The 14,011-nt window shown below is 42.8% G+C and overlaps 2 protein-coding genes across 3 annotated transcripts; one reads left to right on the top strand and one right to left on the bottom strand.

The window, feature by feature from the left end:
- Positions 1–515: 515 nt before the first annotated feature.
- On the top strand, positions 516–2,744 carry LOC110486439 (GTPase IMAP family member 7). The gene is made up of 2 exons (XM_036942463.1): positions 516–810; positions 1,131–2,744. The coding sequence occupies exons 1-2, from the start codon at positions 750–752 to the stop codon at positions 2,168–2,170; spliced, it is 1,101 nt and encodes a 366-aa protein (XP_036798358.1). The 5' UTR covers positions 516–749; the 3' UTR covers positions 2,171–2,744.
- A 530-nt stretch (positions 2,745–3,274) lies between these two features.
- On the bottom strand, positions 3,275–7,481 carry LOC110486440 (ER lumen protein-retaining receptor 3). 2 transcript variants are annotated; one of them, XR_005035737.1, is made up of 5 exons: positions 7,072–7,481; positions 5,736–5,836; positions 5,454–5,649; positions 4,587–4,839; positions 3,275–4,488 (listed from the first exon to the last, which is right to left on the bottom strand). XR_005035737.1 is itself a non-coding variant. In XM_021558046.2 (5 exons), exons 1-5 carry the CDS (start codon positions 7,160–7,162, stop codon positions 4,445–4,447), a joined length of 648 nt encoding a protein of 215 aa, XP_021413721.1. In that variant the 5' UTR covers positions 7,163–7,481; the 3' UTR covers positions 3,275–4,444. The 2 variants fall into 2 exon arrangements, 1 of the variants encoding a protein (XP_021413721.1); XM_021558046.2 differs by having other exon boundaries at positions 5,491–5,649.
- Between the last annotated feature and the right edge of the window lie 6,530 nt (positions 7,482–14,011).

Raw genomic sequence — 14,011 nt, 5'->3', positions numbered from 1 at the left:
AGGGTATCAAACACATGGTTTATATGTATTTGATGCGATTCCATTTGTTCCGTTATTATGAGCCATCCTCCCATCAGCAGCCCCCACTGGAGTCAACCCGCGAAGTACTAGTATGCTTATTTTCAGTTTGGCAGAGTGCAGTTATTTATGACATGTTTATAACCTTAACATCAACACAAAAACAGTTATGTCACTGATCTTACCTTGTGCTTTGAGGTGGGTGAGCTTCCTGTTTAAAGCTTGCTCTGCACCCCACTATGATCTCACATAAATTAAGCGATGTGGTTTTGGTTTGTCTGCAAGTGTCTAGTAATAATAGTTTTGTCAGACCAAGAAATAAACAGTTTATATGACGTCCCACACTTTCCGAATTCACCCTATATGCGAATATCAAAATGTAAGCATAAATGGCAAATTGACAGTGTAGGACAGTGTAGGATCAAAGAACTGACCACAGGTAGGTTTACAGTGCCAGTTAGTCAGCGCAGACTGTCTGGTCGCGTGTGCGCATTATCACAATGACATCATGGTCTGACTCTGCAGCATTGCATCGTAGATAGGGCATGTAAACGGGGGAAAAGAAAAAGGACATGGATACAAATATATTTAATTTCTCAATAAAAAAGACTATCATAAGAATAAGGAAGCGCTGGTAATATACGCAAGTAACGCAACCGAAGACAGGACCCTCTTATTCCAGTGCATATTCAGGTATTCCACGGATAATCCATAGTTCCGCCGTGTTCGCCATGGCTAACTCATGTGGGACAGTGGAGATGGCGTCATTGGAATGTGCTGCCTCGAATCTGGGTGAGAGACTATTGAAACAATAATAGCCTACTGTTGTTGTTGCTAGCAGGTAGATTTTCAATTGCGCATCAAAAAAGATGGCATTTGTATAGCTTTTTTTTTTTTTTACAGCTTCCACCGAAAATGAACAGCATCACTCAGAAATCAGTAATGTAGGCTAACTACATTTCTCAGCCCCCAACCATTCTAAATATAATCGACCTGCATATTATATAGGTGATCATATGAAAACAGAAGGCCTATGTCAGATAGTAATTTCAAGGTAGGTTACACTTTTAGATTGGTTAGGTCAGTATAAATGACTGTAATTTGTGTCACAGCATGTGAAGCATCACCGGAGCCTGACAGTGGGGCGCTGAGGATGGTACTGGTGGGGAAGACAGGCGCAGGGAGAAGCTCTTCTGGTAACACCATCCTAGGGAGGCAGGCATTCCGGGTGGACATCTCTTCATGTTCTGTAACTGGTCAGTGTGACAGACAGAGTGGAACTGTGGCTGGGAGGAACCTCACTGTGGTCGACACCCCAGGGTTCTTCGACACGCGCCTCTCCCCTCAGGAGGTGACGGCTGAGGCAGGACGCTGTGTGGTGCTGTCCGCCCCTGGCCCCCACTCCTTCCTGGTGACCCTTCAGCCTGGCAGGTTCACTCAGGAGGAGCGGGATGCCCTGGAGTGGGTCAAGGCCACTTTTGGACCAGGAGCCCTCAGATACACAGTAGTACTGTTCACCTGGGGTGACCAGCTTCAGGGAAAAAGCATGGAAGACTTCCTGAAGGAGAGCCAGGAGCTCCAGGAGTTTGTGAGTAAATGTCAGGGGGGCTACCATGTCTTCAACAACAGCAACAAGATAACAGACTGCACTCAGGTCACAGAGCTCCTGGAGAAGATAGACAAGATGGTGGCGCAGAACGGAGGTGGCTGTTACACCAACCTGATGTACCATGAGGCAGAGAGAGCCATCAGAGAAGTGCAGGAAGGAATTCTGGGAGAGAGAAGGATGACTCCATTGAAGCAGGAGGAGGATGGGGTGAAGACAGGGCCAGAGCCTCAGGGACCGGAGGCAGAGAGAATGAGAAGGAGGGAAGAGGAGGAGAGGAGAAGAGAAGAAGAGGCAGCCAGAAAGAAGGCAGAGAAGTTGTTCTGGTGTGAGCTGGTGTCTGCCCTGGGGAAGGGGGCGGCAGAGGGAGCTGGAGTAACAAGCAAAGGGAAAGGGAAAGCAGTGAAAAAGGTTAAGGCGATAGAGAGGGCAGCAGCTTTGGCTACCACACCGCTGTCAATCACATCAGCTGCCAAAGTGGTGGGAGGAGCTGTGAGAGAGGGAAGTAAAGTGCTTTACAAACACCGCAAAACTCTCCTACACTGACGGGGACTTTTAATATCCACTATTATTCACTGTATGGTGCTGGGTTATCAGGTAGAAGATGAGGGTCTTAAATAACCCGTATATTTTGTTCTGTCTCTGAAGTGCAAATTAGTTTCACACACTTATTTATCACTCAACTGTGTTCCCTGAAAAATCATCACAATGACTTCATAAGGCAGGCTTGCTAAAGAGCGCCGATGCACTTTCTTCCATTGACAGTCATAGTTGATGAAGCTATTAATGCACTAACTCACGGAGGTAAATGATCAGAAAGTCAATAAGATGTTGATAGAAGACAAAATGCAGTGTAATACCACTGTAATGGAACTGCCACCATCATCCTTAGTAGAAGCCCAGCCCTGACAGTTGAGGAAGTCATTCTATTTGACCAGGTTGTCATAGTGCCACAGGAGTAAACAGGCATTCATTATTGAATACTCAATAGAAAAGTAAGTGTGCTGTGAATTTTTGAATGGTGTGAATCAATTGTGTGTGTGGTTTTGAGTGGTGTGAATCACTTGTGTGTGTGTGGTTTTGAGTGGTGTGAATCACTTGTGTGTGTGTGGTTTTGAGTGGTGTGAATCACTTGTGTGTGTGTGGTTTTGAGTGGTGTGAATCACTTGTGTGTGTGTGGTTTTGAGTGGTGTGAATCACTTGTGTGTGTGTGGTCTTGAGTGGTGTGAATCACTTGTGTGTGTGTGGTCTTGAGTGGTGTGAATCACTTGTGTGTGTGTGGTTTTGAGTGGTGTGAATCATTTGTGTGCGTGTGGTTTTGAGTGGTGTGAATCACTTGTGTGTGTGTGGTCTTGAGTGGTGTGAATCACTTGTGTGTGTGTGGTTTTGAGTGGTGTGAATCATTTGTGTGTGTGTGATTTTGAGTGGTGTGAATCACTTGTGTGTGTGTGTGGTCTTGAGTGGTGTGAATCACTTGTGTGTGTGTGGTCTTGAGTGGTGTGAATCACTTGTGTGTGTGTGGTTTTGAGTGGTGTGAATCACTTGTGTGTGTGTGGTTTTGAGTGGTGTGGATCGCTAGTGTGAGTATGCAGGAGTAAACATCCTGGTGTGATGAAACAATTGAAAGTAATCAACACGAAGAACCTGATGAACCAGTAAAGATACATTTTACTGACCTAATTTACAAATGATGAAGGTTCTTTGTATTAAAATGTTGATCATTACAACATGGGCACCACAGTTGTAAAAGTTTGGCACACATATACAAATTTAGTAGTACCAAGATACTTAGTGTAAGTAACTTTCCATTTTGTTGAAGCATTAATCTGCCTTCGCCATTGTAATCCTGGTCTGAAAATGTTGTCAATAAATGTTGAGATATGAATGAACTCTAGTTAGTGAGAAATAACTCATCAAATAGAAAATAGATTTAGATTGAACTGTGACATCACACAAATGTGTATTTGTTCTGCTTAATGAAATGCATTAATATTAAAGGAATGGAAATGACTGGTAAAAATCAAAGTACAGAATACAACGTATTTAAGAAGAACCTTGGTTCAGTCAAGAAGTGAACGGATATAAGAGTTACATACATGACAGTGCGTTCTGTATGGCATCTCCATGGACTTATTATCATAAAGGGAAGAACATAGCACAACTCTTGACAAGGATGGCAAATATCACCCATAGCAGCCTAAATACAAGACTCCCAATGAACTCTGCTTGACAAGGATGGCAAATATCGCCCATAGCAGCCTAAATACAAGACTCCCAATGAACTCTGCTTGGTGAAACAATGTAAGCATTGAAGGTTGGTCACTGTTATATGTAGAAATAGTGAAAAGACAGGAAAGCAGAACAAATGTCTCACATATATACAATGTTTACACCATTCTGATGTAATACGACATTCAAATATGCCATTTACTAGAAAAGGAAAAATAAGGCACAAACTCCATTGGACTAATTCAAGCGGGACAATATCTGCCTCCATGAAAAAAAAGTATAATAAAAATAAAAAATCCCACAGTATTCAATTTACTCAATTCCCATTAACATTCAGTTCCACACACTCATGCACAAAAACATAGGACAATCGTTCTTTGGTCATTTTAGTCTAGGGAAAAGCACACTAACAAACACACCAGGTACCAACAACACGACGGTTGCCCTCTGGGTACAGTATATACCCCCCAGGGTATACAGGGGGTACTGTGACACTGCAGACTGTAGTCCATTACTAAGTATGATTTGTGGGCAGAGGTGCTTTCAGTTACTGAACTGCTCAACTGTCGCTTAAAACAGCACTGACTCTCTTTAGATGGGCATGGGCAGGGACATCTTTCCACTTCCTCTGAGCACTGGAGAGGGACAAAGGCAAAGAGGGAAAGGTACTCGGGATGAAATATGTACTAGAAATACAATACAAAGTCAACATCCCTCCCTGGCTCATACTCACCCCTGGTAACGTAAAGGTAGAAGAAGTCACAGTAGAAAATTGTCTGCACCACACCGGACACCACAGCAATCTGGTCAAAGAAGCCCTCGGTGTGGTAGCGCCACACCCAGTTGGCCAGGTACAGGGCTCGGTAGAGACCCAGGAAGAACAGGTAGTGGGTGGTGATGGACTCTGCCTCGCCGGTCTTGGTGATCATGAAGAGCTGGGGCAAGATGGCCACTGACTCCAGGTAGATGGAGAAGGTCCACAGGATCTGTGCACCAAAGATATGCATTCAATCAAGTATGAGGTCTGACATGCTCATGTACAAACACATCAAGTATGATGTCTGACATGCTCATGTACCAACACATCAAGTATGATGTCTGACATGCTCATGTACAAACACATCAAGTATGAGGTCTGACATGCTCATGTACCAACACATCAAGTATGAGGTCTGACATGCTCACGTACAAACACATCAAGTATGATGTGCTATTAAACCATCTCCTCATGCTTAGGGTCATGTATAAAAATGCCCAGTTGGCCATTATTTTGGCAATCATGCCTAGCTCTCAATGATTTGAGTAGAGGCTTCCCAAAGGGGGGATTAAAGGGTGTGTGTGTGTGTCTCAGTCACCAGATCTCAACACAATTGAACACTTATGAGAGATTCTGAAGCGGCGCCTGAGAAACATTTTCCACCACCATCGACAAAACACCAAATGGAAGAAATTCTTGTGGAAGAATGGCGTCGCTCCAATAGAGTTCCAGACACTTGTAGAATCTATGCCAAGGCGCATTTAAGCAATTCTGGCAGCTCGTGGTGGCCCAACGCCCTGTTAAGACACTTTATGTTGGGGTTTCCTTTATTTTGGCAGTTACCTGTATGTTCAGTATGTATTGAACCTGACACATTTACCTCCAAGGGGGCAAATGCATAGTTTTCCAGGAAGGAAAGCCCAGCCACAGGCACAAGCAGGAACTCAACACGGAATGAGTCACTCTCTGAGTCGAAGGTGCTCCTGAAGCGCATGTAGATCAGGTACACAGTAGCATATGCCAAAGCCAGAAACACCACCTGAGCACACAAGACAGCAGGAAGGAGTTTAGAACACAAATCATTGATTGGTTGGCTTCTTTGTAGGATACTATTGTCTACCTCACCTTCATAACTGTGTTGTAGATGGAGATTACGCTCGTGAACAGGTCCAAGTATCTTGTAGTGAAGACTAATGCAAAAAGCACCTGAGACTTCCCAGAAATACCTACAGAAACAAAACAACAGTCATTTATCTCACGTATGGGGCAGCAGGTAGCCAGTGGTTAGAGCGTTGAGCAAGTAACTGAAAGGCTGCTAGATGGCAAGGTAATAAAATCTGTTGTTCTGCCCCTGAACAAGGCAGTTAACCCACTGTTCCTAGGCTGTCAATGTAAATAAGAATTTGTTCTTAATTGACTTGCCTAGTTAATTAAAATGTAATAAAAAAAATATGCAACAATTTCATTTCATGGCCTGGGAATGGCAAAACATCATCAATGCGGATATCTGAGGTAGAAAGCTGTGACGACCCCACTCTGTCTGCCGTATTCTCGCTTTGTTCTTGTTTCCTTATTAGGATGCCGGTGGGCGGAGTTGGGAGGGTCGTCATCTACATGGGAAACACCTGGGCCCGGTGTGTCCCAGGATAAATACACCACTTCCCCATTCATGGAGGAGACTCTCTCCATGCAGACAACTGTATAGATTTTTGTTGTGTATCTTGGTGGCTTTTGGTTGTTTACTTTGGCACCTTTCAACACCCTGCATTATCACATTCATGCATGCAAAACACTCACTTACACTACTGATTACTGATTACACACATCATTGTATATTGTACTTAGTTTACTTTATTTAATAAATATATGTTTTGTTACTCTTTATCTCCACGTTGTCTCCCTTTTGTTACGGGCTTTGAGCCGGTTCGCGACAAAAGCAGACCAGGGTGCGACCACCAAAGCAAATATGGTTAGACTGAACTCTTTGCCACGTAACATTCTTGTGCGTCGAAGTGGACTAGTCAAATTGATTTACTCTCTAACCACAACATATTGCAATGTAATGTAACCAATTATAACCGAGGAGCGTTGTTACATTGTTGCAACAAAGTAACAGATGAACTGTTGAGTGCTCCACGAGTGCTACATGATGTGAGCGTTGCAGACCAGTACTAGGAGTGTGAGGTCAACTTCCCAATTGAGATGGACATATGGATTCCTTTTCACTGTGTCAGCTTGCCTGGCTACAACGGATGTTAGTTTCTTCTGAGAAATGAAGTATGCCTATTTAGCGAACAAGAACAAGGAGCCGCGGGAGAATTCAGTTTGAGTCGTCAGGCAATGTGTCCCCAAGTTTGTTAAACAGATTTTAGGCCAATGAATGAGCAAGTCAATAAATCATTAACAGCTAGAGACTTCCCTGTAAACAACTGCATATCAAATGATCCCACTGTCAACATACCGGCACAGGATTTGGACCTCCGTATCTTCATAAATAGAATGATGATAGCAACGAGATGTGACACGTCACCGGCTAGACGGAAGATATTCATAGTGCTGTTTTGGTATTCCAAAAAGAAAGAGTCGAAATATTGGTACAAATCTGTAAGAATGAGGCCTCCAAGTAGTCTTCAGGCGAAGTCAAAACAATAACGTATGTAAAATGAGACTCTCCAAAAACAAATAACTCCAATGTTCCCAAATGTTATGTCCTCTTGTTCTTTGGAAATCACTATAAATGCTCATAAACGTTCATTATATATATTCTGCATAGGGATTCCTCTGCAGCACTTTCCGCAAAGGGCTGGGAAAGTTGGCCAGACCTGTAGCGGTGACGTGGCTGCCAGTTTCTGCAAAATCCGTATTGCCTCTGGCGCTCAAATTACAGCCAGACGGGGGCGTGAAAGCCTGAGCATGTCACTGAAGTGGGCTGTCATTAAGACATAGTGCGTATATGACCTTCTTCAACAGCAGATGGAGACAAATAGCAGTAAGTAAACACTTCATTTTACAGGACTATCTCTCGATATAAAACGACATTATTATGTAGTATTGGTTGTGGCCAATAACCCCATCATTATCCATACCCATAGACTCATGATTGTAGGCCTAAATGCTTGGGAAATTCATGTTTACATCAGGTACTCCGTCTGCTTCAATGGAAGTAGTTCATTCAATGAAAGTAGTTCATACTTTAAAGTATTGGCTGCGGTTACCATTATGTTTTTGGCTTAATAGTCTTGTTCACCAGTTAAGAAGAAGCCTGGCATATAGTTTAGCCTACTGTGTCCTAACTAGGGTTGCAAAGGGTCGGAAACCAGGTACATTTCAGGATTTTTTCCCAAAATCTTCCATGGGAAGTTACACCTGGGAATTTTGCTTAAATTCATCAAAAAAGTTAGCTTATAACAGTGAACCTTTTTTTTGTGGGATATACAAAAGGCAATTCTAGGTCTTGTGACATATTTTGGTTAAACTATCCCCAATTCAATGGAATTGCAACCCTCTCTGCATGCACAGTGCATTATTCCATCATGTGCAGTGTATTCTTCCATCACATGTACAGCTGATTCTCAAGATCTTGCACACTAATGAGATGCTATTGAGCCCACACAACTACACTGTCTGAGCCAAGGACTACATCATTACAATAATGGGTGGGGTGAATATATTTTATGACATACATGATTTTTTGTTAACTAGTAAGTAGTAGCCTACAGCAACGTGTGTTTAAATCATGTTTAACTTGTTAACAATTTTTGCTAGTTATTTTTTTCTTCCATGTGGGTTTTAGCTTGCTAACTGAGGAGTGTTATTTCACCTGTTTCCATACATGTTTCATTTTAAAACATTTATCTTAAAAAGGAGTTGTTTAATCTAACTGATTTTCTAATCTTTACAGGAAAATGCCACGGGCACTATCTGATGTGTGGAGACATTTCACTGCAGCTAATGTAGAAGGGAAAGTTGTGTATATTTGCAAATACTGTGCCAAATCATATGTGAAGAATGCAACAAATATGCAGAATCATCTGGCCAAGTGCATAAAGTTCCCTCAGTGCTCACAACAAGCAACCTCTGACAAAAGTCCCTCTACTTCTATTCGAGGTGAAAATTGTGAATCAGACACCTTATCGATAGCAACAGCTCATGGTCCTCCTGGAATCCAAAGTTTTTTTGACTCAATGGAGGAACGTGTCAGAGAACTGCTGATGAATGTCTTGTTCGAGCTGTGCACACAACTGGTTCACCTCTGATGCTCACAGGCAATGTGTGTTGGAAGAGATTTCTGAATGTTCTTCGCCCAGCATACACCCCTCCAACCAGACATGCTTTATCTACTCATTTACAGGATGCAGAGTTCAACAGAGTTCAAGTGAAGGTCAAGCAAATCAAAGATAAAGCAGACTGTATTGCAATCATCTCTGATGGGTGGTTGAATGTTCTTGGGCAAGGAATAATTAACTACATAATCTCCACCCCTCAACCAGTATTCTACAAGAGCACAGGGACAAGGGACAAGAGACACACCGGTTTCTACATTGCAGATGAGCTGAAGGCAGTCACCAATGACCTTAGACAACAGAAGGTATTTGCACTGGTGACAAACAATGCTGCGAACATGAAGGCTGCTTGGTCTAAAGTGGAGGAGTCCTACCCTCACATCACACCCATTGCCCGTGCTGCTCATGCATTGAATCTGTTCCTCAAGGACATCATGGCACTGAAAACAATGATACACTCTACAAGAGAGCCAAGGAAATGGTTAGGTATGTGAAGAGTCATCAAGTTATAGCAGCAATCTACCTCACCAAGCGAAGTGAGAAAAATAAGAGCACCACATTGAAGCTGCCGAGCAACACCCGTTGGGGTGGTGTTGTCATCATGTTTGATAGTCTCCTGGAGGGGAAGGAGTCTCCAAGAAATGGCCATATCACAGTCTGCCGATACGGACAGCCCCATCAAGAGGATCCTCCAGGATTATGTATTTTGGGAGAGAGTGTGGTAAGCAGTCTGAAACTCCTGAAACCTATAGCATTAGCCATTGCACGGATTGAGGGAGACATTGCCATCCTGTCTGATGTTCAGACTCTGCTTGCAGATGTATGAGAAGAAATCCGTATTGCCCTGCCCACTTCACTGTTTCTCCAAGCAGAGGAAACTGCAGTTCTGAAATACATCAAAAAGTGTGAAGACTTCTGCCTGAAGCCCATACACGCCGCAGCGTACATGTTGGACCCCAAGTATGCTGGCAAGAGCATCCTGTCTGGTGCAGAGATCAACAAGGCCTATGGTGTCATCACTACCGTGTCTCGCCACCTTGGCCTGATGAGGGCAAGGTTCTTGGCAGTCTGGTGAAGTACACTTCCAAGCAAGGGCTTTGGGATGGAGATGCAATATGGCAGTCGTGCCAACATATCTCATCAGCCACCAGGTGGAAGGTACTTTGTGGACCTGAGGCGCTTTCCCCTGTTGCCTCTACCATCCTCCAAATCCTATCAATATCAGCTGCCTCAGAGCGCAACTGGTCCTTGTTTGGGAACACACACACCAAAGCACACAACAGGCTGATCAATACAAGGGTTGAAAAATTGATGGCCATCTGGGCAAATTTGAGGCTTTTTGAGCCTGACAATGAGCCATCCTCAACAAGGTTGGAAAGTAACAGTGAAGATGAGGCCTCAGAGTCTGATGTTCAAGAGGTGGACATTGAGGATGTTCAGGGAGAAGACATGGAAGCCTGAGAGGAAGACAACCAAAGCTTTAGTTTCTAGACTATCAATGTTGAAAACGTTTTTGGGAGATGCGATGGATCATTGGGGATCCTTCAATATTCCCTTTCTTTTGTTGTTCAGTGAAATCATCCCATGTGCAGTGTCAATTAATTTAATTAAAGTTCAATTCGTAACAATTTTTTTTCTTCTATTGGAAGGATTTAATCATTAGCAATTATGTCTACTTATGATAAGGTAAAAGGCTTTTGTTTCTGTCTCCATATGATATGGTAAATATATCCAATGCAAAAAACATCTACATTTAAATGGTATCAATATTAATTAGCATATATTTCCATTAATTTCCCTACATTCCTGTTGATTCCCGTTAATTCCCACGGAAGTTTCCACCTCTGAATATTTCCCAAAATGTGCAACCCTAGTCCTAACCCATGCCACATACACCAAAAGTATGTGGACACCTCTTCAAATAAGTGGATTCAGCTATTTCAGCAACAAATCAAATCACATTTTTGGATTCGGCTATTTCAGCTACACCCGTTGCTGACAGGTGTATAAAGTCAAGCACACAACCATGCAAAGTCCATTGACAGATATTGGCAGTAGAATGGCCTTACTGAATAGCTCAGTGACTTTCAACGTGACACCATCATAGAAAGCCACCATTCCAACAAGTCAGTTTGTTACATTTCTGCCCTGCTAGAGCTGCCCCGGTCAACTGTAAGTGCTGTTATTGTGAAGTGGAAACTTCTAGGAGCAGAACGGGACCGCCAAGTGCTGAATCACGTAGTATGTAAAAACTGTCCGTCCTCGCTTGCAACACTCACTACCGAGTTCCAAACTAGGAGCTCAATGAAATGGGTTTCCATGGTCGAACAGCCGCACACAAGCCTAATATTATCACAGCAATGCAGAGCGTCGGCTGGAGTGGTGTAAAGCTCAGCGCCATTGGACTCTGGAGCAATGGATGGAGCATGGAGTGATGAATCACACTTCACTATCTGGCAGTCCGACGGACAAATCTGGGTTTGGCGGATGCCAGGAGAATGCTACCTGCCTCAATGCATAGTGACAACTGTAACGTTTGGTGGAGGAGGAATAATGGTCTGGGGCTGTTCTTCATGGTTCGGGCTAGTCCTCTAAGTTCCAGTGAAGGGAAATATTAACGCTACAGCATACAGTGACATTCTAGATGTTTCTGTGCTTCAAACTTTGTGGCAACAACCTTTCCTGTTTCTGCACGACTAAGCCCCCCATGCATAAAGTGAGGTCCATACAGAAATGGTTTGTCATGAACGGTGTGGACGAACTTGACTGGCCTGCACAGAGCCCTGATCTCAACCCCATGGGGATGAATTGGAACGCCGACTGCGAGCCAGGCCTAATCATCCAACATCAGTGCCCGACCTCACCAATGCTCTTGTGGCTGAATGAAAGCAAGTCCAATGTTCCAACATCTAGTGGAATTATTTCCCAGAAGAGTGGAAGCTGTTATAGCAGCAAAGCGGGGAACAACTCCATATTAATGCCCATGATTTTGCAATGAGATGTTCGACGAGCAGGTGTCCACATACTTTTGGCCATGTAGTGTACTTTGTCTTGCATTTTTAAAACTTTTTTTTGTTATATTTCTATACAAAACACACGGTTTGCAGAGTCCTGACAATGTTTCACCTTTTCTTTTGAGCTTCCAACTGTTTATGACACATAATGACAAGTGAGAGCTCATCATTTTGTTTCCATGTTTTGTGTAGTGCTTTGAACTACTCACTATCTCCACCTCCCTGGTTCAACTCTTCATCCCTCTATATTTATCTCCTCCACCTCCCTGCCTACCCTACAATCCTCTTAAATATCTGAATCATCGTCAAAACTAATCACCACCCTCTTCTTGCTTGGCACCCCTCACCCTCCCTTCCTGGTCCCCTGCGCCTAAATTATTGTTCCTGTGTCCAGCAGTGTGATCATAATCCACTCCCTCTGTCTCTCCGTCTGTCGCAAGTCATTGCCCTCCATCGTTCCCCTGTACCGAGTGGAAAAACTTCTCCTGAGGATCTCAGTGCTAAGTCCTGAAGTAATAGCAGAGCAAAAACATGTCTGTCCATTTCAAAGGGACAATTGTGAGTGTATAGTTAGTTGTGTGTTCTAGGGTCTATATCGTCATATAGGCAGTATTCTTCAATGACATTACTTATTTGCCAAGTATGTTGCTCTGGTATTACTGAGTTATTACCTCATTATGTTTGTTGTAAAGATAGACATTGAGCATACAGTATATGACCTGTTCATAAACAACGGTCCTATTACAAGTATGAAGGGATCAACATTAGAGATAATATAAAGGTATATGAAGGGATCAACATTAGAGATAATATGAAGGGATAAACATTAGAGATAATATGAAGAGATCAACATTAGAGATAATATAAAAGTATATGAAAAGATTAACATCAGAGATAATATAAAGGTATATCAAGGGATCAACATTAGAGATAATATAAAGGTATATGAAGGGATCAACATTAGAGATAATATGAAGGGATCAACATTAGAGATAATATGAAGGGATCAAAATTAGAGATAATATAAAAGTATATGAAAAGATTAACATCAGAGATAATATAAAGGTATATCTAATGCTAATCTAAAAAAAAAAAGGAAAACCAAACTTTTTTCAACATTATACACCTGTCATGGTCTCTGGCTGCCAGGAGGACAGTATAAAGGGTCAGACAGACAGGCTACAGTAGAATCTGAGTAGAAGATGACCACAAGATGACTCCTCTGTGTGTGTATTATTAGCCAGTAATCAGCCCTGGGTGTCAGATTAGTCCCCATAACCTTTTGATAGCCACACCTTCCTTCATTACAGTGTCCAGGTCAGCTGAGTCAGTGGCCAGCTACATGTCATGAGGAATATTTTGTATCTGGATTTCATTAACACACCTCAAATGCTCATACTATAGTACCTTTTCTCCAAGCTCCTTTCGCCCCGCAACATCCATTCTCCATCTCCCCTCAGCCACTCGTCAGTCTCTTCTTGGTACCTATCTCAGTCCACCCCCTCACTACTCTTCTATGAGCCTGTCATATGGACAGATATACTCCCACCTTCCTATTGAGGAGGAAAGCGCATTGAAAAGAAGCCCCCTCTGCTCTGTAATTTAGGAGCAGAGAAAAGGGAGAGCGAAGATTGTAAAAGGAAATGGTTTCCATAGAAACAATTGTGCTCCATCCATACCCAAGATCAGGAATACTGCACTGGCATACGTTTCTGGGTTGTTTCCATTTAGGTTAATTATCTGCAACTTATTTTCAATATAACAGCAAAAACATGTCAAGTTATGATGAGAGTTCAGTGCAACTTCAGATTTCACACGGACCATTAGGTCATATCTATGGATGAAGGTCAGACAAATCCCATATACACTGTTCTCATAAATATCTGTTCTCATAAATAAGGTGCAAAATCAAGAGAAAAAGAGAACAACTTTACAATCCTACACTTTATAAAGTGTCCTATTATGTAAAGGACTGAAGATTACCACACCAAGTGCACTGGGTCCGGCAGAGTGCCTTGGGGGAGTGTATGACTGTGGTTGGAGACTAACGTGCATTGACAGTGAGACTGACTGCACTGGCAGAGATAGTGGGCTGGAAACCAGC

This window comes from Oncorhynchus mykiss, chromosome 13 (assembly GCF_013265735.2).
Source record: "Oncorhynchus mykiss isolate Arlee chromosome 13, USDA_OmykA_1.1, whole genome shotgun sequence".
In the NCBI taxonomy this organism is placed as follows: Eukaryota; Metazoa; Chordata; class Actinopteri; order Salmoniformes; family Salmonidae; genus Oncorhynchus; species Oncorhynchus mykiss.
The sequence above is the reverse complement of the archived record's forward strand: the minus strand, read 5'-3'. Positions and strand labels throughout refer to the sequence as shown.